General features: G+C 35.7%; 2 protein-coding genes across 9 annotated transcripts in view; both read left to right on the top strand.

The window, feature by feature from the left end:
• Positions 1–3,265, top strand: part of Uevld (UEV and lactate/malate dehyrogenase domains) — a 42,909-nt gene extending 39,644 nt beyond the window's left edge. For all 8 annotated transcript variants that reach the window (XM_027942420.2, XM_027942423.2, XM_071616344.1 and 5 more), the window contains one exon: positions 435–3,265. In XM_027942420.2, coding sequence (XP_027798221.1) covers positions 435–602 — 168 coding nt within the window. In that variant the 3' untranslated portion in view covers positions 603–3,265. The remainder of the gene's footprint in view (positions 1–434) is intronic.
• Positions 3,266–4,958: 1,693 nt separating this feature from the next.
• Positions 4,959–23,325, top strand: part of Tsg101 (tumor susceptibility 101) — a 51,407-nt gene continuing 33,040 nt past the window's right edge. The window contains exons 1-4 of the mRNA XM_027942339.2: positions 4,959–5,109; positions 11,359–11,443; positions 13,723–13,788; positions 15,846–16,009. Coding sequence (XP_027798140.1) covers positions 5,068–5,109; positions 11,359–11,443; positions 13,723–13,788; positions 15,846–16,009 — 357 coding nt within the window. The 5' untranslated portion in view covers positions 4,959–5,067. The remainder of the gene's footprint in view (positions 5,110–11,358; positions 11,444–13,722; positions 13,789–15,845; positions 16,010–23,325) is intronic.

Genomic DNA, 23,325 nt, shown 5'->3' on the forward strand with positions numbered 1-23,325 from the left:
TCTCACCCTCATGTAATTTTTGGGAATCTCCAAGCAGTGTTTATATATTCCATAAACAACTTCTGGTTGTGATTTATTACATCAGCCAGCCACATCACCTCAAACTGATGTGCCAACTTGTCTCAGCTAGTTATCAGTCTGTTTCTCCAATTGCCTGTCTTTTGCTGCTTTTACCCAGAGCATAAATTCCCTAGAGTATAGCTAAGATGAAACACAAATGCTTAATCAGACTTTCGTGAAGACTTAGAATACCAGGAGCGAAATACAATATGGAAAAGAAAACTTAAAAAAAGTTACTGTATTGTACCCAGATTCCATGGGATGTCCCTCTCCAAGGAATCTACTTTGTCCATCTTTTTCTTATGATATGACCTTTTTTTTTTTTTTTTTGCAGTGATTCACTTCTATTATAATCCCTATATTTTTCATTTTAGGGATATTATGATATAAATAGTGAAGTGTTTTTAAGTTTACCTTGCATCCTTGGAACTAATGGAGTATCTGAAGTCATTAAAACCACAGTGAAGGAAGACACAGTGACTGAGAAACTCCAAAGCAGTGCATCCTCAATCCATGGTCTCCAACAACAGTTAAAACTTTGACTCTCAAACACAGTTACCTGAAAGAAAAGATCATTTAATTTTGCCAACATATATTAGATTTGAGTATGTCTGTGTCTTATTTGTCTTACCAACTGCTTGGTTAAGGTAGATGGTTTCTTGGTTAGCTTTGTCATTTGATCCTGAAGGAGTTAGATAAGGAAGGAGAAAAAAATCTAATTTCATTCGGGATGCTTAACATATCTATACTGTTCTTCAAGCTACAACAAGGATAAACATGCATCTGCAGTGTGTAATATTTTAAATTGTGTACCCCAAACTCAAAACACACTAATCACTTTGGAGATATACTGAAAGAAATGAATTTTATAAAGGTTACTTTTTGACATTTATAATAAATATGATAACCTAAAGATCCAGAATGGGCCTTATTTATAAAATCTGTGCTAGGTGCATATTCAAAAGATTCATAGTTTAATGTTGATGTTCTTTTGCAAAACACAGTTGGTAATAATGGTAAGACATTTTCTTTTCCTTTTCAAATTCATTAGCTACCACAACTGGGAAAGAATTTTATATGCACTTTAAAATAGTAAAAGGTAAATGTAAAATTTTTAACATATAAAGAAAAAGTATATGTAATTTAATTTCCAGTAGGATTTCCTTTCTGAAATTGTCTATAACCTCTTCTTGGACTATATAAGATCCCCCACATGACATGTGATAATAGTAGAAGCATGGAAGAAATGTATGTTTTGGTAGAAACAGATTATGAGTAAAACCTTTTCTTTTAAAGCCAAAATATGAAGACTTCATAAAAGCCATTGGTCTTAAGGGATAGAGGCTGAGTGGACTGATGGTTCTGAGCAAATCCTTTAACCACTCCAGAAGAAACAATTCAGAGTACATATGCTTTAGAAATGAATCATTAACAATGTTTTTAAAAATTTTTTTTAGTTGTAGATGGACACAATATTTATTTTTATGTGGGTGCTAAGGCTAGAACGTTCCTCACACCTGTGAGGCAGGTGCTCTACCACTGAGCTACAGCCCCAGCCCCTCATTAATAATGTTTTCATGTGTTAAATAGAGCATATTATTACTATTTTGATACACAACTAATAGTAACAGCTAACATCAACACTATATAACAGGAATTATAATTAGCACTTTACTATTTTATTGAATCCTCATAATAACCCACTAAGGTAGGGACTATTATCATCATCTTATAGAGGAGAAAGTTCAAATTTATAGTCTTTACTTTTTTAAGGTACTAATAGGGATAAAATGCTTAACAGCCAAAATAGTGATCACAAGACCCTAAAGTTGAGGTCCTAAATACTAGGAAAAATTACTTTCATTCTCTAAAAGTTTACTTTTAAAAAACATAAATTTTTAGAAAGACTAATTCCCTAGCTTCCTAATCTGTCCTCAGCAAACAGCAGAGGCAGCTATGAACTAAGATAGGCTTTTATTTAGTCATCTAGTTATTTATTTGGAACTTATTATACTCCAGGCACTAACAGTGAACATGCCTGGACTACATACAAGCATTCCTGATCCTTATAATCTAGTTTGGGAAACAATAAATCAAATCCTACATATGTACAATTCCAATTGTAGTAAGTACCGTGAAGAAATCCAAAGTGTCTTGTAAACATAATAGGTACATACAAATCTGGGCAGAGAGATAGGAGCCAAATGGTTTATAAGGGTAGACACATTGTAGAGGGTAAATAGTCATTCTAATGCTCACTTAATAAAAGTGGTGAACTTCAGTAATTAAGGTAACATTCAGTATCCCATGTTTAAGAAAGTAAAAAAGTATTTAATATGCTTGGAAAGATTCCCACCAGATTAACTGGATAAAAATTGTGGACATTTGGAGTGGGGGTGTAGTTAGTGGTAGAGCATTTACCTAGCACACACAGACTCTGGGTACTATCCCAGCACTATAAAAACAATGACCAAAAAACATTTGGATATTTGAAGAGATAAGCATTAGATTTGATTTGATTATTTTGGTTTTACTCTAACAATGTATCCTTTTTTATGAAATAGTAAAACTGAAAGAAACATATCTTATATTTTTAACTAGCCTTTTATAATAAGTGATAACTAATCAAAAATTTGGTAATTTCTAAAAATCTTAATTTATAACTTTTTTCTTTTCTTTCTCTAATATATTCTTGAACAACAATCTAACTGCAAAATATTACTGTCTCCTAGATAAATTGCCAAGAGTTCACTACATTAATTATAACAGGAACATGACAACACAACATTTAGAGTACCTACTGTTATTCCAAATATTGTGTTAGAATTTGAATGTTCCAAGATGAACAATGGTCCTTACCCTCTAGAAGGCCACAATATAGAAGTAATTCTGCTTCAGACATTCCCTTGAATATTGAGTATTAGTAATTATGTTGTTAAGTTCCACATATATGTCAAGAAGCAACTACCACCAACTACCACCTCACTATGATTTGATGATAATTTAACATTCAGTGCTTCTGCTAACTTTCACTTTTTTGTTTTTCCATAATTATGCAGTGCCTCTTCTTGTTATGATTTTTTAGTGGGGCTTGTATTAAAAATGCTTTTGTGATACTATAGTAGAAGATATATTTTTACTTTCCAATTTATATTGTTTTCCTTAAATATCAAGAATAATGAATAAAGTTTGATTTTTAAATTCACCATGTGATGCCTGATTTATTCAAGTTAAAGGAAGTTTATTCAGATTTGGAGATTTGTTTCATATAATTCACACAGCACCTAGTACATTTAATTACTTAAGTGACTCTTAAAATGAGATTGGATTTTATCAACTGTTTTCAAAGTTTTAAAAATTATTTTAGCAAAACTTTTTGTTGTTGTTCTAATTGAAGTTACTTCTGAACAAGCTGTGACTTTGAGAACACTTTGAAAACCATATTTTTAAGCAACATAAAAGAGCAGGAGCAGTAGAACTGACCTTTTGGTTTGACTAGAGCTAACATATGGTTGTCCAGGAATAATATATATCTCTTAAATTGCCTTTATGTGTCTGTATTGACAACACTTTATAATATCTCCACATACTTTCAAAATAGGCCCTTCTGTGTCTGTGACTTTCACTTAGATGCCAGCTTAGAAGGGAATCAATACCATAGTCTGTTCTCATCAGCACTATATTAAAATCATTCAAATGAATCATACTTCACATAATCAAACCTAAGTTTTACAATACTTTGACACTGTGCTTGTAAAACTGGTGATGATGTGGAATAATGACTAATATAATTCATCATAACGAGCCAAGCCTGGTGGCACATGTCTGTAATACTAGAACTCTGCGAGGCTGAGGCAGGAGGAAAGGAATTTCAAGGCAAGCCTAGGCAACTTAACAGGACCCTATATCAAAATAAAACAAGGCCTGGAGATGTAGCTCAGTGGTTAAAGTGCTTGCATAGCGTGCACAAACACCTGGGTTCAATCCCCAGTATTACAAAAAACACAAGTTACCATAACCCCAAGGGTGCTCTGCCACTAAGCTACATCCTCAGTCCCTTTATTTTACTTTAAGACAGGGTCTCTGCTAAATTGCTGAGGGTGGCCTTGAACTTCTGATCTTCCGAAAGGCTCACTACCTATTCTTGCACTATACAAGACCATGAAGATCTGAAAATACGCCTGCCCCAAGGACTTGTATTTGGTGGACAGGCTGGTAGTTGAACACAAAGCAAGGTAGAATGCAGCCTGTATTTTCAACTGCGTCTAGGCAGACAAGAAAAGTTCTAACTTAGGAAAGGTATCTTGGTGAAGAAATTATTGTCTGGCTTCCTGAAAAACAAGGGCTTTCTACACTTCGCCTTTGCAAACGTAGTATGAAGGACTTTTAAGTTTTAAAAAAGACAAAAACACCTGATAACCAAAGAAACCTTGGACGTCTTCTAATGTAAGCCGCTCATCTTAGAGATGGAAGGAAAAAAAAAATAAAGGCGAAACTAAAAGTGTACTTGCCTACTATTCTCACAAGAGTAAGTCGGTAGCAGAACATTTCTGCCAGTACAGTACCCTCCCACTTGATGAATCAGTCGTTAGTGCTCACTGGAAGTCCATCATACTTCTTGCCCTTCCTGCACCTGCTTCCTAAGTCTTAAGGTGACTGAAATACCTGCCAGTCTTATCCAAACCCAGAGCCTCGACACTCGGAGTACACCTGCCCTCATTTTTGGGACTCGGTCGGTCGTAGTGCCGCAACGCCAGAGGCGAGTTGATATAAACCCACACTATGACTGAACTCCGCCGCTTAGCGTGTACAACACTGTCTGCAGGAACGCGGCCTCGGAAGTGACGTAGCGGAAGTGGAAGTGCTGTGGTGGTGCTGACTTCCTGTTGTTAGAGGCAGGGGGGGTGGGGGGCTGGCCGCTTGGAGTGCGATTGTGTGGGGCGGCCTGGGCGGCCCGGGAGCGGCTGACCCTCTGCCTGCGTGGACCGGAGTCGCTAGGCGTCCGTCATGGCGGTGTCGGAGAGTCAGCTCAAGAAAATGGTGTCCAAGGTGAGGCCGCGACGCTCTCTCAGCCCCACGCGCGCCCACCACTCCCTTCCGCGCCTGGCCCGGACCGGACCAGCCAAGCCCAGCCCAGCTAGTCTCCCGAGCTGGCCGGAAGCCTCAGTGCGGTCCTCCGCTGCCTTCGCGGCCCCCACTCCCGAGGCGTCAAAGGCCTCGGAATCTGTTTATACCCGGGTAGGGAAAATGGGGGGCGGCGACCGTCAACAAAGGCCCAGAGGCTGTCTGCCACCTGTCCTTCGCTCTTCGGGAGAGTTTGGAGCCGTCTGTCGGGCGGTATAATTTTCCTCTTAAAATGTACAAACAGAGCCGGTCGTGCTTAGTTTCTGATCTAAGGTCCCAGAAACCCGTCAGTCTGCCCTTCCCTCGCTGGGGAGACTGTGGCCTTTGCAGTTTTGTATCCCCCGCGTAACTCAAAACCGGGCCGGCAAGAGAGTAGAATTGGCTCGGTTAAGTCAAAACGTCCAAAATACCAGTCCTTCGCTACCTCGGAAGCGTGAGTTTAAATTACAGTCCTCACAACTCAACTAGTATATATTTTTTTTTCATTTTTAAAACAATCAGGCATTTGCATTTTAAAGTTGTGGTTTAATTTGGTAATCACTTCAAAATGTGGTACTTGACGCCGGAGTGGAACGGTTTGGTTTGGTTTTGCGGGGGGAGGGAGGTGTAATTTTAAATTAATTGGAATAACATGTGAAGTGGTCGAGAGTTGAGCCTTCCCCAGTTCAATGGCTTAGCTTTAGATAGTTTGGTCAAAGCAGAATTGGTTTCTACCAATTATCCTCGGTTTAAGCAGTTTTCAATTTATAATAAAGCGCACTATTATATATAACACTTTTGTTTTTCCCTGTTTAAAAAAAAAAAAGTGCTTAACTGAAGACCAAATAACTTCTAAAGAGAAAGTTTCATGGAGGGGCTGAGGCGTGAGGATTGCAAGCTCAAAAGCCAGCCTCAGTAACTTAGTGAGATCCTGATTCAAAATAAAATATTCAATCCCAGTACCAAAAAGAGAGAGAAAGTTTCAAAATAGAGAATGTCTCCTACACAAAAAGTACATTAAATAGTATTTTGGAAATTGATAGTATATTTTAGAGGAAAGTAAAGCAGGCTAGGCCCTTAGTACCCTAAGTAGCTTAGTGAAACCCTAACCCAAAATAAAAAACAAAAAGGACTGGGGATTGGTTCCATGTTAAAATGACCCTAAATTCAATCCACAGTACCAAACAAAAAAAGAAAAAGAAAAAAAAAAAGTTAACCAGGAACGAGAAATACTGTGCTAGTGGGTAGAAAATGGGGATAGGTTACAATTTTATATCAGAGTAAAGGAAGAGAGTAGGTTTAGACATTGAACTTCAGTGGTTGGGAGATTTTGGAGGCCCTAACAAGCTGTTATAGGGATTTGACATTTAGTTGGACAATGATGGCAGGTGTTTTAACAGTAGTGTTCAACAAAACTGTGTTGAAACTAGACTTCAGGGGTACTAGTGGAGGCACAGTCATCTGTGAAGAGGCTTTTGAAATAATCTAGATGAGAAATGCTGGCAATATGACCAGGATTGTACCTGTGGAGGTAGTGAGAAGTGATCAAACTGTAGAGTATTTTGAAAGTAGTGTTAGCAGAATTTTCTGATAGATTTGCTGTGGGTGTGAAGGAAAGAGAGTCACCAAGGATAACTTCAAGTTTTGGGTCTGAACAGATAGAGGGGTATAGATGTAGGAAGAGTCACTTTGGGAGGGAAGATAAGGAGATAATTTTTGGTCAGGTTCAATTTGACTTTCATATAACTTTCATTGAATATTCAAATGCAGCTATCAAACCAGTAACTGGATATACAGTACTCCCTCTTTTATCTACAGAGATCCCAAGACCCACAGTAGATTCCTGAAACTGGACAGTACTGAACACTGTATATATTATGTTTTTCTCCTATATATACATATCTATTATAAAGTTTCATTTATAAAAGGCATAGTAAAGTTATCAATAACTATTAATAAAATAGAGCAGTCATGACATATACTCAATAAAATTGCTGGCTCATTGCTTGTGCACTTTGTGGCTGTTATTAAAATAAGAGTTACTTGAACAAGCACTGCGACAGTTGATCATGACTGAGATGCCACTGACACAGATAGCATAAACAGTTTGTATTTGCTGGGGAAAGGGATGATTCAATTCCTGGGTGGGACAGACTGGGACAGCATGAGATTTTATTACAGAATTCACATAACTCAGAACTACATGCAGTCTGAAACTTACCAATTGCTTATCCTTGGAATTTTCCATTTGATATTTTCAGACCAAGTTTAACCATGGGTAACTGAAATTGAAAAGTTAATGACCCCTATACATTTTTGAAGTTCAAGGAAGAGGTTCAGACTGGAAATTTTTAATCTGCAGATTTTCAACATGTAAATATTATTTAAAAACAAGGGGAACACTACCACAGGGGTGAGTCTAGATAGAGAAGAGGACCAAGGACTCAGCCCTGCGGCTTAATAACATTAATTGATGAAGAAAGAGAAAGAACCAGCAAAAGAGACTAAGGAGGAATAGTCACAGAGAGGAGGAAATTAAGCATTGATTGGCATTCTGGAAATTATGTTTTAAGAGGAAGTAATCAGCGCTGTAGTTGTATCTCAATGGTAGAACACACTTCCTAGCATGTGTGAGGCACTGGGTTTGATCCTCAGCACCACATAAAAGTAAATAAAATAGAGGTATTATGTTCATCTATAACTAAAAACCTCTAAAAAGTGGGGTGGAGGATCAGCTGGGTGTGGTGGCACATGCCTGTAATCCCTGTGGCGTGGGATTCTAAGACAGGAGGATTGCAAGTTCAAGGCCAGCCTCAGCAACTTGGTGAGATCCTGTCTTAAAACAAAAAAAAAATTTAAAAAGGGCTGCGGATGTAGCTCAGTAGTCAAGCACCTCTGAGTTCAATTTCCAGTACCCCTACCCCGCCACCAAAAGAAAATAAAAGAGGAAGAAGTTAACTTGGTCAGCTACCGACAGTAGGTTAAGTAAGATGAAGGTAGAATTGGCCTTTGCACATCCTATTGTAGGTATTGGTGACCTTGATGAGCAATTTTACAGTGAAGTGGTAGGTACAAAATATATATACACCCCTCTGCTTCTCAGGCCCCAAACCTTGAAGTGTTCCTTGAGTCCTCTTTCCTTACTTCCACAGAAAATCATGCTAGCTCTACCTTCAAAATACATCCAGAATCTGATCACTTCTCACTGGACAGATACAGAATGTCCAGAATTGGAGTGAGTGTGAAAAGAATGGGTCTAGACAGTGAGCATCAGTGGTTGCTAACATCACAGGGATACCCAGATATCAGTGTGCTTCTCAGTGGAAAAATATTACCTGTGAAATGATCTTGCTTAAGAGAGAGGGGAAGAAAATATGTATATATAAAAATCATGAAGGGCTAGAGTTGTGGCTCCGTGGTACAGCGCTTGCCTGGCATGTGTGAGGCCCTGGGTTGGATCCGCAGTGCCGCATATAAATAAATAAGAAAAAGAAAAGATCCATTGACAACTAAAAAAACTTTTTTTTAAATCATGAAGATCGTTGCTTCTTGATCCAGATACTTATTGATAGGAACATGTATATTAAAATATACTAAAGGGATGCAGTTAGCAAATTTCAAACTATGGAAACCTCTATAAGACAAATGAACAGGTATCTTCAACAAATAAATGGGGGTGGGGGTAAAAATAGAGATGAGCTCATCAATTAAACAGTAGATAAGTAAAATGTGGTATATCCATATAATAAGAATTATTCTACAATTAAAATGAATGACAGTGACATACTGGTACACTCTACATACGGATGAACCTCTAAAATATGGAAAGTAAAAGAAGTTAGTGATTAAAGATAATGTGATTCTGTTAATATGAAATATCTAGGATAATCAAACCTATAGAGATAGAAAGTAGATTAGTGATTGGTCATCTAGGTGAAGTAGGGGGTGAGAAGAATGAAAAGTTATTTTTAGAGGGTATTGGGTTTTGTTTTTTTTTGTCATTGTTGTTTGTTTTGGTTTGGTCCTGGGGATTGAATTCAGAGGGCTTTACCATTGAGCCACATCCCTGGCCCTTTTTATTTTGAGATAGGATCTCAACTAAGTTGCATAGGACCTCAGTAATTGCTTAGGCTGACTTCAAACTTGCAGTCCTCCTGCCTCAGCCTCTGGAGGGTATTGATTTCTTTTGAGAATAATGAAAATGTAAAAATGGATTGCAATAATGATTTTACCATTCTAAATATACTAAAAACGATTGAAATGTACACTCTAAATGTGTGAATTATATCTCAAAGCTATAAAAAAGATAGATGAGAAAATCTGTACATTTAAAAGAGACTTCAGATTTTAAATTGCAGTGGACTTAATTTGGATGCTTTTTCAAAAAATTAAATATGATATAACATTGAATATTTGATAATATTAAGTAATTAGCCACTATTTAATGTGATACTAGTATTATGATTTTTAAAAATTGTTTTAAAGATATAAAATATTTATGTGTGAGAGGATATGATGTTATTTATGATTTGCTTCAGAAAAAAATTGAGAGAAAAGTGAATGGAGTAAATGAGATTGGCTGTTAATTGATTATTGTTGACTCTGTGTGTTAGATATAAGGGTGCACATTATACTCTTCTAATTTTGAATATGTTTATACTCTGGTTTCTCTTCAGATCGTATAAATCTTTCGTCTTTTACTAATTTTGGATATGTTTGAAATTTTCCACTATAGAAAGTTTTTGAAAGAAAGCATAGAAAAGGCAATGTAAGACAGCAAATGTAGGCAGCTACTTGTATGAGTTTGTTTAGTTTTGTGGAGCTAGGGATGGAAGCCTGCTCTGTATGGTAGACAGACTCTCTACTAAGATACATCTCCAGCCTTCCTTATATGAGTTTTTGTTTGCTTATTTGTTTTTTTTATATAAAGAGGAACTGAGATGTGACTGCTAGAGAGACTGAGAGTTTAGGAATGTGACTTGTGTGACTAAGATGGGAGAATTAAGAACATGTTTATATGTTAATAGGACTGGTTACATAGCATGGAAAAATTGGTATTACAGTAGAAGGAGGGAAAGAATGGACTTTGAATAGAACTAGATTTATTTCTTAATTTTTAAAATATTTTCCCGCATATTGTCTATCATTCTTTTTTTAGTAGTCTCTGTGGGACTTTTTGGACTGTATTCTAATCCTTTTATTGAATGATTTGGGTCTGCTCTCAGATTTTTTTGGTTTTTATTTCGTATTCTTTGAGTATTCTTATTTAATGGATTCAATATTATTATTTTCTTCTTTGAAGTTATTAATATTTATTGTTTATGAAGTTTTTCTTGCTTTACCTATTACTTGTTAGGGGTTTTTATTGTTGTTTTTGTTTTGGTACTGAAGATTAAACCCAGGGGCACTTTATCACAGCACATCCCCAGCCCTTTTGATTTTTTTTTTTTGTTTGTTTGTTTGTTTTGAGAAAGGATCTGTTGCAGAGGCTGGCCTTGAACTTGTGATCCTCTTGCCTCAACACTTCCCCTCTCTGTCCCAGTTCCTCCAGAGGCACTGGAATTACTGCCTTGGATCACCAAACTGGATGTTCTTGTTTTCAGTTTGTTTTGGTCCCCGACTTGCTTATTGGAGTATTTGTTTTTAGAATAGATAAACTGTTCATTTTTAAGAAAGAAGCACTAAAAACTTCACGTACATGGTCAGTTTGTCAATTGATGAGCTTGGAAGTGTTGTGATCAGAGTCCCTGATCTTATCTCCTGCCAGGAGTGCCTAAGCCAGGATCTTCTGGAGAAGAATGGAACAAGATTTAATAAAAGGAAAAAGGAGAGATAATTATGGGCTAAAGGGAAGTCTGGAAAAGAATTCATTAAGAAGAGGGAGAGAGAGATATGTAAGCTAAGTCTTCAAAAATGACTAAGATTTGATTTGGTAGGTCCTTTTACATTGGACAGAAGAGCTAAAATGGAGGTTGGTAGCTTTGGTAAAGGTTTCAAATAGGTGATAGGAAGGAAAGTAACTGAGGCCCTTTCAGGCTTTAATTAATATTAATAATTGACAAAAGCCAGTTTAACTTTAAGAAGAGTGCTATGAAGAAAACAGGATTTTTTAAAAAAATTAATCTAGAATAAAATAACAAGGCTTGTTATTTTATTAGGTTTTACTCTAAATTATTTTGTGATTTTGCTTTTCAGTACAAATACAGAGACCTAACTGTACGTGAAACTGTCAATGTTATTACTCTGTACAAAGATCTCAAACCTGTATTGGATTCATATGGTGAGTTTAATCAATACCTATTACTGTATTTTGAATTTGCTTACTCTTTTTATTAATGATTATAGTTTTTTTGCTTTCTTGTTAAGTTTGTTTTTTCAGTTGTAGAATTGAACCTCCACCCAACATAAGTGTTAAGCAATAGGGTATTATATTTGTTCAACTCTTAAGTTTAAACAACAACAACAAAAAAAAAATTGATATAGAACTGTGCAAGTTTAGACCTAGGAGGAAATTTGTTTGTTTTGCAGTGCTGGGGTTCAGACTCATGGCCTCATGCTTATGGGCCCTACCACAGAGTATTAGCCCCACCCCTTTTTTTTTTTTTTTTTTTTGAGACTGAGTCTCACTAGGTTCTAAGAATCTCACTTAAGTTGCTGTGGTTGGCCTCAAACCTGGTTCTAACATGTAGTCTGTCACCTAGAGGAAAGAAAAGATATTGTACAGTATATCTTAAAGATACTTAGCTTAAAGTTACTGATGCTTAATCCCATCCCCCCAACCCCCAGCATCTCTCTGAGCCAAATCGTCAGCCCTTTTTATGTTTTATTTAGAGAGAGTTTCACTGAGTTACTTAGGGCCTCACTAAGATGCTGAGGCTGGTCTTGAATCATGCCTCAGCCTCTCAAGTTGCTGGGATTACAGGTATGCATCATTGTGCCCAGCACAGGAACACTTTTGACAAACCTATATTGTGAACTGTGTCTTGCGTTTTATAATAAGGAAAATTTTTATTAATATTATTTTTGATTCTGTAGAGTAGGTAAGATGGTGTTTTTGTTTTTTTACTTTCTATTGAGAAGAAAATAAAGTTGGATTTTAAGAGATGACAACACCTGGAACTTTTCTCTTTTTTGTCTCCATCATATCCAGTTCATTCTCTTCAACCCTGCTTCATAATGTGCCAGGGCTTTTATCCATTATGAAGCCTTTGGCTCTGAAAGCAGTGAGCTGAATTTTGTAGCTGAGACTTTATGAATTCCACTTACACCTGTGGCTTTGTAAACTTTAGGTCCTGAAAGAGAGGTGAGAGGCAGCAGAGAGGCAATCATTTCTGCTTTTCCTAAGCAACAAGGACCTGAAACAATTGTGTTCTCCTAAACCTTGGACAAGATTCTTCCTCATTTCAATTTTATTTTTGTCCACACACTATCCCATGGTATTTTGATCTGCAAAACCTTCATATTTACCAAAATTAAAGTTAGTTTTACAATAGCTTCAGTTTGGAGAAAATGATTGAGGCTTGAACTTTTCTGTAAGTGTATAGCTTTTACTTGATGCTGAGAGAATAACCTTGTTGAACAAAACTGATGAAGGTTCCATCATCATCAAAAAAGTCTTGTATAACTTCATATGGCTTGACCAAATCTAAATCATCGTTATCAAAATACTTATAAAGTAAACAAAGATATTCTTATTTGAAAATGTTCAAAATTAGAATAAATTACAACATGGTTTATAATTGTCAGTAATAAAACAACTGACGTCATCAGTGTAATGTGTATTCTTGTAGTATGTATTACAACCTTGTCCTCTCTATATGGCATGGTGTGCATTCCAAGTCATTGTTAAAAGCAATAGCAATCAATGTAACACAGATTACTACCCTAAAAATGTGAAATAAAAAAAATACATATTGAAAGATGTCATCTACAGTTAACTGTGGACACTTTTTTGTACATTTAATACTGTGTTTGATACTACATTAGAATTGAGAATGACAGGATAAACACCTGAGGATTTCTAAAATATGATACTAGGCTAACATTTAGTATGGTATTTGAAAGTGATGACGTGTGTGCATGCGTGTGTGTGTGTCTGTCTGTCTTTCTGTCCCAGGGCCTCATGCATACATTGATTAGTTGGATACCAAGAACTCATGTTTACTGGGACTGTGGTACTCCCATTAGTTTTTGCAAGTAATTCAAAGCGTCTTTCCTTTACTCACTGAAAAGCTGATCCCCTTGAGTGAATCAACAAAGGATTCTTTGTTGTTGGACAGAATGGATGATACATTAACAAGATAGCCCCTTTCAAGGATAATAGTGAATTTTAACCACTGTTTCTAAAAGAATAACTTGTATGAGAGTATCTACAAAAATGCTCATGATTAAATCTTTGTTCTGGGGCTGTGGTTGTGGCTCAGAGGTAGAGCACTGGCCTACCATGCTTGATGCACTGGGTTCAATCCCCAGCACCACATAAAAATAAAATAAAGATATTGTGTCCACCTAAACTAAAAAATAAATATTTTTTAAAAAATCTTTGTTCTTTCCTTTCAGTTTTTAATGATGGCAGTTCCAGGGAATTAATGAACCTTACTGGAACAATTCCTGTGCCTTATAGAGGTAAATGTCTTATTTATGTTTCCAGTTCAGATGTATTTGATGACATAATAAATATGTTGCCAAAAGTTAGAAGTAAATTGAACCTACTTTGTCAAGGCTTTCATGATGACTGAGATTTTAACTTCTGTTTTAACTTTAATTTTAACTTCTGTTTTAATTTGGCAGCAGCAGCTCATATTTCAGCTTTTTATAAGGCTTCTTATCAAGACGTCCTGTGCCTAATTGCATTGGAGAAATTTATTGTTTCAGAGAATAGGAGAATTTTGAAACTAAAAAGCGTTCTCAGATGGTGTTCATTCAGCCTCCATGCCATTCAGTCTTTTCTGACTATGCCAGATTATATAGTTGTATAGGAGGATTTAAAGTTGAGACAGAATTAGGTTTGAATTCCTACTCTCATTGCTCAGGTTTGTCACTAGACGTATCTCTAGTATTTGAATAATAGTACCTAACTCAGGGAAACCAAGAATTCATTGAGATAATATAGGTAAAGGATGTAGAACAGAGTCTGGTAATAATTAGCAGACAATAAATAGTAGCTACTATTTATGTGAGATTTGTAATAATGTTGATGATGGATAATTAGTCTGTTAGCCAGTCAGTCATCCTCTGGTGGAATACCTACAGTGATAAAAGTGCACTCAGCTTCAAAAGAAACTTGTTTTTGGACAGCTATGTTAATTATTCCTGTGCCCTATAACTTATCCATTGATTTCACATAGTACTTGCTGTGCATGAGGTAATAGGGATAGGGGTTATGGACACAAAGATGAATAATGGGTACATCTTTTCTGGAACAATCTACATTAATAACAAAAACAGGGAATAAATGAGATTTACATGTCTATAGGTGCTTATAGAATAATAAAATTTTTAAGATACAGTGAAATTTCAAAGGAGAACAAGGCCACATGGGAAAATCACAGAGGTAATGACATTTGAGCTTCCTATTAAAAGACGAGTCAACCTCTTATAATAGGATGCATATTATAGATGGGGGCGGATACTTAATCAAGCATTAGCACTGTATAAAGCAAATATGGAAAGCTTAGGGAGGACTGAGTGAAAGTCAAGATTACTAACTCTGCCCTTGCCCTCAGGAAATAAACTCTGTTGAAGGAAATAGGTTATAAGTAACATAGTTTACAAATGTACATTACTCTGGGAAATTCTTCATTTACACAAAGCAGAGAATTCTGGGTGGTGGGAAAAACTTATGTTTTATATATTACCCTATGTCCTATTGGAACTTCCCATTATTGTTCACTGTAGGTAATTCTGGGCTAAAACAACAAATCTGAAGTCCTATAACTATCTAATTTCTTTAGACGACATTTATGTGCACTTATTTATGTGCAGGGAACTATTTCTAAGGGGAAAATGCATATAAATTATATTAGGTGATTCAGATAGTTGCTTGGAACATTGGACTTTGAGCATAGTAAGAAAATACTGTGATTTTTGTTTAATATATTAACTGTCAGATTCTTTGATGCTTCATTTTGACTACATATAGTCAGATTTCTCACCTCAGATTGTTTCATAAAGCAAAAAGAAGAGAATGACATGAATGATTCTGAGTAATTACCACTGAAAAGACTATATGCATTTGTCAGACTGTGGAAACCATTAGCATCTGTTTGACTATTGGATTGAGTTTTATAATCTAGGTTTTGACAAGGGAATTTCAGATTTATCACTTTCTCCTGTAGCACGTTAAGCCATGTTCTTCCTTTCCTTTCCCTTCCCAGCAAGCTTTATTAATTGAAATGAAGAGAGTCAGGTAGCAAAGAACAGATTGGGTCGAAAGATAATTCATGAAGAATGTTTTATAGGATCAGGAAGGCATAGGCAGAGTAGTGATCAGTTAGCTCCTTCATCCTACTTATGTGTTTTACAAACAAAAAATTGAGAAACTAATTTTAAACAGAACTTTGAAACAAAATACTTGCTGCAAGTTTGACACGTGTTCCTTAATTGTAGCTCTCCCTTACCTATTAAACTGTTTTTGAGTAAAAATAAAAATAGAATAATTAAAGTTTCTCTTTCTCTTTCAGGTAATACATACAACATTCCAATATGCCTGTGGCTGCTGGACACATACCCATATAATCCCCCTATCTGTTTTGTTAAACCTACTAGTTCAATGACTATTAAGACAGGAAAGCATGTTGATGCAAATGGGAAAATATATCTTCCTTATCTACATGAATGGAAACATGTAAGTATTAATAGGTTCTGTGAATTAAGTTGTTTTTCATGTTTTGCTCACTAGCGTGTGCTTTCTATTAAAACTTAAGAAGGATTCCAAGAAGGGCGGATAAATTCAGATAAGAGACTAATCACTGAGCTGAGGTAATTAGGAAAGGCACTCTAAAAGAAATACATCTTATTTGTATAATGCTTTGTATAAGTACATACTTTTTTTTAAAAAAAAAATACTGAGGCTTGAACCCAGGGGCCCTTTACCGCTGAGCCACATCTGTAGCCCTTTTTATTTTTTGAGACAGAGTCTTGCTAAGTTGCTGAGGCTGATCTTGAACTTGCAATCCTGCTGCCTCATGAGGCCCACAAGTCACTGTAATTAGAGGCATGTGCTACTGTGCCCTGTCCCTTAGTGGTATTTACTGTTTCTAGATGCAGGGTGAAAGAATCTGGACGGAGGGCCTTAGCTAAGAGGAGACAAGCCTTCAGAATTTCAAACAACCTAAAGTGGATGGAAAGACAGAAGTTGCTATTCTGACTGTCAAGACAGCCAGGCCTTTATTTTTTATTTTTTTTTTTTAATTTATTTTTTAATTGGTTATTCAAAACATTACAAAGCTCTTGACATATCATATTTCATACATTTGATTCAAGTGGGTTATGAACTCCCATTTTTACCCCATATACAGATTGCAGAATCACATCGGTTACACATCCATGTTTTTACATATTGCCATACTAGTTACTGTTGTATTTTGCTACCTTTCCTATCCTCTACTATCCCCCCTCCCCTCCCATCTTCTCTCTCTACCCCATCTACTGTAATTCATTTCTCTCCCCTTTTTTTTTCCCCCCCTTTCCCCTCACAACAATTAACCAACTAGATGTCTAGAAAGTATTGTAAATGATTGTGGAGGGCGGCTGGGGTTGTGGCTCAGAGATAGACTGCTTGCCTAGCATGCATGAGGCACTGGGTTCCATCCTCAGTACCGCATAAAAATAAAATAAAGATGTTGTGTCCACCTATAACTAAAAAACAATTATTAAAAAAAAAAAAAAAGACTATGGAGAATGTCATGGATCATTCGTTGCATTTTACGTAGTGGATTGCATTAAAATCTTGGACTTTTCTTTCACTTGCATTTATTGTAGAAATATATATTTTTTAATATCTTTATTTTATTTATTTATTTATTTGTTTGTTTATTTTTGTGTGGTACTGAGGATCAAACCCAGGGCTTCGCACTTGCTAGGCGAGTGCTCTACTACTGGGGCACAACCCCAGCCCTCATTTTATATATATTTTTTTTATTTATTCTTTTTAGTTATACATGACAATACAATGTATTTTGACATCATGCATACATGGAGTATAGCTTCCCATTCATGTGGTTGTACATGGTGTGGAGTCACACTGGTCATGTATTCATATATATATATTTATTTTTTAAATATTTTTTAGTTATAGGTGGGCATTATTATTTTTATGTGATGCTGAGGATCAAACCCAGTGCCTCACACATGCTAGGCGAGTGCTCTACCAGCCCCATGTATTCATATATTAACATAGGAAAGTTATGTCTAATTCATTCTACTATTTTTCCATTCCTATCCCCTCTTCTTTCAAAATTCCTGTTCCTCCCTGTTCAATCCGGCGAAACCCCGCCCCCCTATTGTGAATTGGCATCCATATATCAGAGAGTACATTTTGTTTTGGGGGGATTGGCTTATTTCATTTAGCATGATAGTCTCCAGTTCCATCCATTTACTGGCAAATGCCATAAATTTCATTCTTCTTTATGGCTGAGTAATATTCCACTGTGTATATATACCATGAGATATGCTAAATCATTAAATACATCAATAAAGAAAGGGAACCAGCAGGGAAAAAAGATAGTAGAAACAAGACACTCCCCGACCTCAGGTAACCCAGTTATAGGACACTTGAAAAGGATGTGATTAATGTGTTCAACAAAATAGATGATAAGCTGGGCATGGTGGCACACTCCTGTAATCCCAGCAACTCAAGGCTGATGCAGGAGGATTGCAAGTTCAAAGCCAGACTTGGCAACTTAATAAGGCCTTAAGCGACTTAGCAAGACTTGTCTCTAAATAAAAAAAGGATTAGGGATGTGGCTCAGTCTCTGGTACCAAAAAACAAAACAAGAAAGAAAAAAAGTGATGAGAGAATTGAATTTAAAAGGAACCAAGAGAAAAACTTAGAACTAAAAAATAGAATAATATAAGGCTAGGGTTTTTAGCTCAGAGTTATAGGCCCTAGGTTCAATCGCTAGCACCACAAAAAAGAAGGAAAAGAAAAGAAGATGTAGAATTGTATTAAAAAGGAACCAAGTGGAAATCTTAGAACAACTCGATAGATGAGTTTATAGCAGATTGAATTCAGTATAATAGAGGATTAATGAACTGGAAGATAAATATATTTCTTTAATGTAGTTAATACAAGAATAGACTTAACAAATGGTGTATAGTATATTATGGAAAAGATTTTAAACTTTATTGAAAGACATTAAAGAAAACCTGAGTCAAAAAAGAGAGAACCTTATTCATAGATTAGAAGATTTAATATTATAAAAATGTTTTTTCTCTACAGTTGATCTATATCCTAAGAGGAGTTTTTATTTGCTTGTATTTTTTTTTTTAATTTTTAATTTATTCTTTAGTTTTCAGTGGACACAACATCTTTGTTTGTATGTGGTGCTGAGGATCGAACCTTGGCCCCATGCATGCCAGGCGAGCACACTACCGCTTGAGCCACATCCCCAACCCCAAGTATATTTGTTAATCTGTGAAATTCTAAGCAAAATCTAAAATGTATATGGAGATGCAAAAGATTGACAATAGTCAAGGTGCTTTATAAGGAGAATGGGAAAGAGACTTGCCCTACAGCTAGCAAAATTTAGTATAAAACTAATAATTTAAGATACTATGATTGTTACAGGAATAAACAAATGAATACAAAGAACATAATAAAGAACCTAAAAAAAGCACACTATATAAGAACACTTGATATAAGACAATGGTATATTAGATCAGTGGGGATAGAATGAATTTTTCAATGATGAAGTTGTGACAGTTGAATTCCTTCTTAAAAGTAGACATAAATCAATTTCAGGTAGATTGTAAAAGGCTTTTAGGAGATAATTTAGCAAATTGTCTATGATCTTTTAGTAGGTGGACTTTTTTTTTTCCTAACAGCCAAAGAATTAAAAGACTTACCCATTTACCTAGAGTTTATACAAATTAAGAACTTATGTTCATGAACAACACATTTAAAAGTGTGAAGACCTGGGCATAATAGCACATGCTTATAATCTTGGCTACTTAGGAGGCTAAGGGAGAAAGGTTGCTAAATTTGAAGCCTGCCTGGGTAATTTAGGGAGGCCCTGTGTCAAAGTTTTAAAAAAATTTTTAAAGGGCTAGGGATGTAGCTCAGTGGGAGAGCACCCTTGGGTTAAATCTCCAGTACTGTGGGGGGGGGGAAAAAGTGAAAAACTAATCACACACTGGAAGAAAATATTGGTATACTTAGAGCATCACTGCATATTCACCAGATTTGTACTGTTGGTTACAGTACCAAGAGTAAAGATGTAAAGAAAAAGGAACTCTTAAATACTGCTAGTAGGAGTAAAATTGGTAAAACTGCTCTAGAAATCAGTTTGGTATAGTCTGTGAAGTTGTAAAAATACATACTGTATGAACTAGCTGTCCCATCCCTTCGTGTATACATTAGAAAAATGTTTTTCAACCTCAGCATTGTTACCACTGTGAGTCAGATAATTCATTGTTCTGAGAAGGTTGTCCTGTTTAATGTAGGATGAAGATCATTTAACCTTTACCCACAAGATGTAGCATAACACACATGCAGTTGTGACAGCCATAAATGTCTTGAGTTTCAAATATCTCCTGAGAGGTAAAAATATCACCCTCAGTTGAGAACTCTGCACAAAAATCACCATTGCAATCGTGTTCATAGAGGCGTGGTGGTTAGTAGCCAAAGGTTGGTTGGATATAACTCAGAAAAGTATCAATAGCAAGAGAAAGAATAAAGAAGTAATAGTATATTCATTCATTGGAATAACATACAGCAATTTAAAAAAAAAAGTACTCTGTTAAAGAATGAATCCTGCAAAAATTGCTAAGCAAAAGAAGTCCCGATAGAATATGTAGTTTAATTATTGTGAAGTTCAAGAACAAACAAACAGTATCTGGTTTAGGAAATCATAAGGTAGTGTGTTTAAAATCAAGCAAAAGAATGTCTGCTGTCAGAGAAGAGTTATTACCTCTAGAGTTGATGGAGGTGGATGCAGTCAGGATGGGAAATATTTTCTTTCTACATTTTTGGCAGTCTTCTGTTTCTTAACTTGGGTAATAGCTACACAGATACTGTAATTTATCGTTACTTTTTAAAGTTACATATGTTTCATATATTTCTGTATGACATTTCACAAATATGATTAAAAACAGAAATAATGGTGGCAAACTTTGGTGTGATAGATGAGGTTATACCATGGAGAATCCTGGTAAAATATTAATTCCTGTCTGTTAATTCTCATTTGCCCACAGAGTTAAAGTGTTAACTTAGAAATTTCTTGCCTACATTATAGTTCACTGGGAGTGTTCCTTCAGTGGCTGGCAGCTTTCCTCATTTTGTGCTTTAGAGACCCAGGTTCTCTCCAATTTGTGATGCTACCATGTCCTACTAGGACTTCAGAGTCCTGTGCATTCAGGAAGAGCAGAGAAAGCAGTAAAGAATATCTCCTTCCTTATCCACCTAGCATGGAAGTTAAGCATTTAGGAATTAAATCACTTTGGCTGTGTTCCATTGATAAACACTACTGTAAGGAGCACTGGAAATTTTAATCAGCTTATTCTCAGCAACAGTTCTCTATTATGAAAGGAGCATGGACATTTGTAGAAAACTTCTCAATTAGTTATAACTAAGTATAAGGGAAAGCTTCAGTGTATATTGTAGTAATCTTACATGACAATATAAAACTTCTATCACTTATCATTATCTAGTTAAGTTACTTATTAATCCTAATCCTGGGGCTGGAATTGTGGCTCAGTGGTAGAGTGTTCACCTGCACACGTGGGTTCAATCCTCAGCACCGCATAAAAGTGAAATAAAGATATTGTGTCCACCTACAACTAAAAAATAAATATTAAAAAATATCCTAATCCTGACTAATATATTGCTTAGGATATAAAATCTGATCTTTTTATTGCTTATTAGAAAAGCAAACAAGTAAAAAGGGATGGAGAAGAAAGGAATGTTGCTTAAGTTTATGGGGTTTTCAATACCTTTTATAAAGGTATTATCTGTTTAATGGGTCTTTAGGTGTTTGAACTAAAATAAACTGCTACAGGACTGGGATATAGTGGTAGAATGCTTGCCTAGCATGCACAAGTCCCTGGATTTAATCCCCAGCATCACAAAAATATTAAAAGAAAGTTGCTACAATACTTTTGTTATTTCTTTCATATCCTATAGCAATATAGTCAGCAAGTCATTCTGAATCTGTAACCTGTTGCTTTATGATAGGCCTAGAAACAGATTAAAGATTAGATTAATCCTCATTTCACAGAATTAAGTGTGAAAAAGTGTAATAAAAAATTAAAATTTGTTTCAACAAAATTGTAGTTTTAAGAATATATGAATGAAGAACTAATTCATACTACAATATGGATGAATATTGGGAAATGATGCTGAGAGGGGCCAGACACAAAAAGGTCACTTGTTATATTATTCCATTTTAATGAAACATACAGAAGAGGCAGATCTGTAGAGATAAAGTAGATCTGATTACCAAGGACTGCAGAGTAGAAAATGAGACATGACTACTAATAGGGCACAGGAATTCTTTTTGAGATTATAAAAATATTCTGAACTTAGATGGTAGTGATGATTGTACAGTTTTATGAGTAAACTACAAGTCACTGAACTGTAAGCTTTAGAAGTGTTTTATGGTATGTGAATTGTATCTTAGTTTTTAAAAAAGCTTACACGAGGAGCTGGGGTGGTGGCTAAGTGGTAAAGTCCTCGCCTAGCACGTGTGAGGCATTAGGTTCGGTCCTCAGCACCACATAAAAATAAATAAATAAAATAAAGATAACGTGTCCAACTACAACTAAAAAAAAAAAGCTTACATGAGGCTATTGCACACTTTGGAGTTTTGTTGAACTAAAAAATTGGAGAGAGTGGGTCATGTATGTTCTAAGTGGCCACATCACATAACAGCTCCCACCCCCAACACATACTCTTGAGTACTGCACAGGTAGATACTACATGTTTACCCCCATCCTCAGCATATACATACTGGAAAATGTTTTCATTGTCATCTTCTATAAGGTGGATCAAAATTGAATATGAGATAAATTTGGTTCTTTGGAATGGTATAAATTGCTACTAACTCTTTTATTGGGAGAAGAAAAAGTTACAAGGGTTGAGGATGTGGCTCAGTGGTAGAGAGGCTATCATGCATCAGGTTCTGAGTTCAGTCCCCAGCACTGCAAAAAAAAAAAAAAAAATATGTATATATATATATGTGTGTGTGTGTGTGTGTGTGTATATATATATATATATATATATATATGAAGGAGGTTAGCTGATTGAGATGATTAAACCATCAAAAACTGATGAGTTCATGGAAAAAGTACTTGAGATAAGATATACACAAGATAGGTTAAGGAGTAAAAATAGAACTATTAAAAAGCCAGTTGAACACCTTTGTCTAACATAGTTTGCCTTAAATCAGTTATCAATAAATATATGAGAGAAAATTTTAGCAACATTTATTGAAAAACAAGTACTGTCCCTGTTATAGGAAGGAGAGGTCCTTTAACAATTTTTATCTTCTTTACAGTACAGCAATTTCTAAACTAAAGTACCTATGAATTCAGAGTTCATAATACTGCCTTTAATAAAAATAATTTTTATCTTTATTTTAAATTCTTTTTAGTTGTTGACAGACCTTTAATTTATTTATTATATGCGGTGCTGGGAATCGAACCCAGTGCCATAAGCCCCAGCCCCTAAAAATCATTTTTAAGAACACATATTTCCAAGGTATCATCGCTGTCTTTTTTTTTTTTTTTTTTTTTAAGAGAGAGAGAGAATTTTAATATTTATTTTTTAGTTTTTTGGCGGACACATCTTTGTTTGTATGTGGTGCTGAGGATCGAACCCGGGCCGCATGCATGGCAGGCGAGCGCGCTACCGCTTGAGCCACATTCCCAGCCCCTCATCATTGCTGTCTTTTAAAGACCTTAAATAATATTGTGGCCATTGTTTATATCCATTCCTGAATTTGT

Source organism: Marmota flaviventris, chromosome 9 (assembly GCF_047511675.1).
Source record: "Marmota flaviventris isolate mMarFla1 chromosome 9, mMarFla1.hap1, whole genome shotgun sequence".
Classification (NCBI taxonomy): Eukaryota; Metazoa; Chordata; class Mammalia; order Rodentia; family Sciuridae; genus Marmota; species Marmota flaviventris.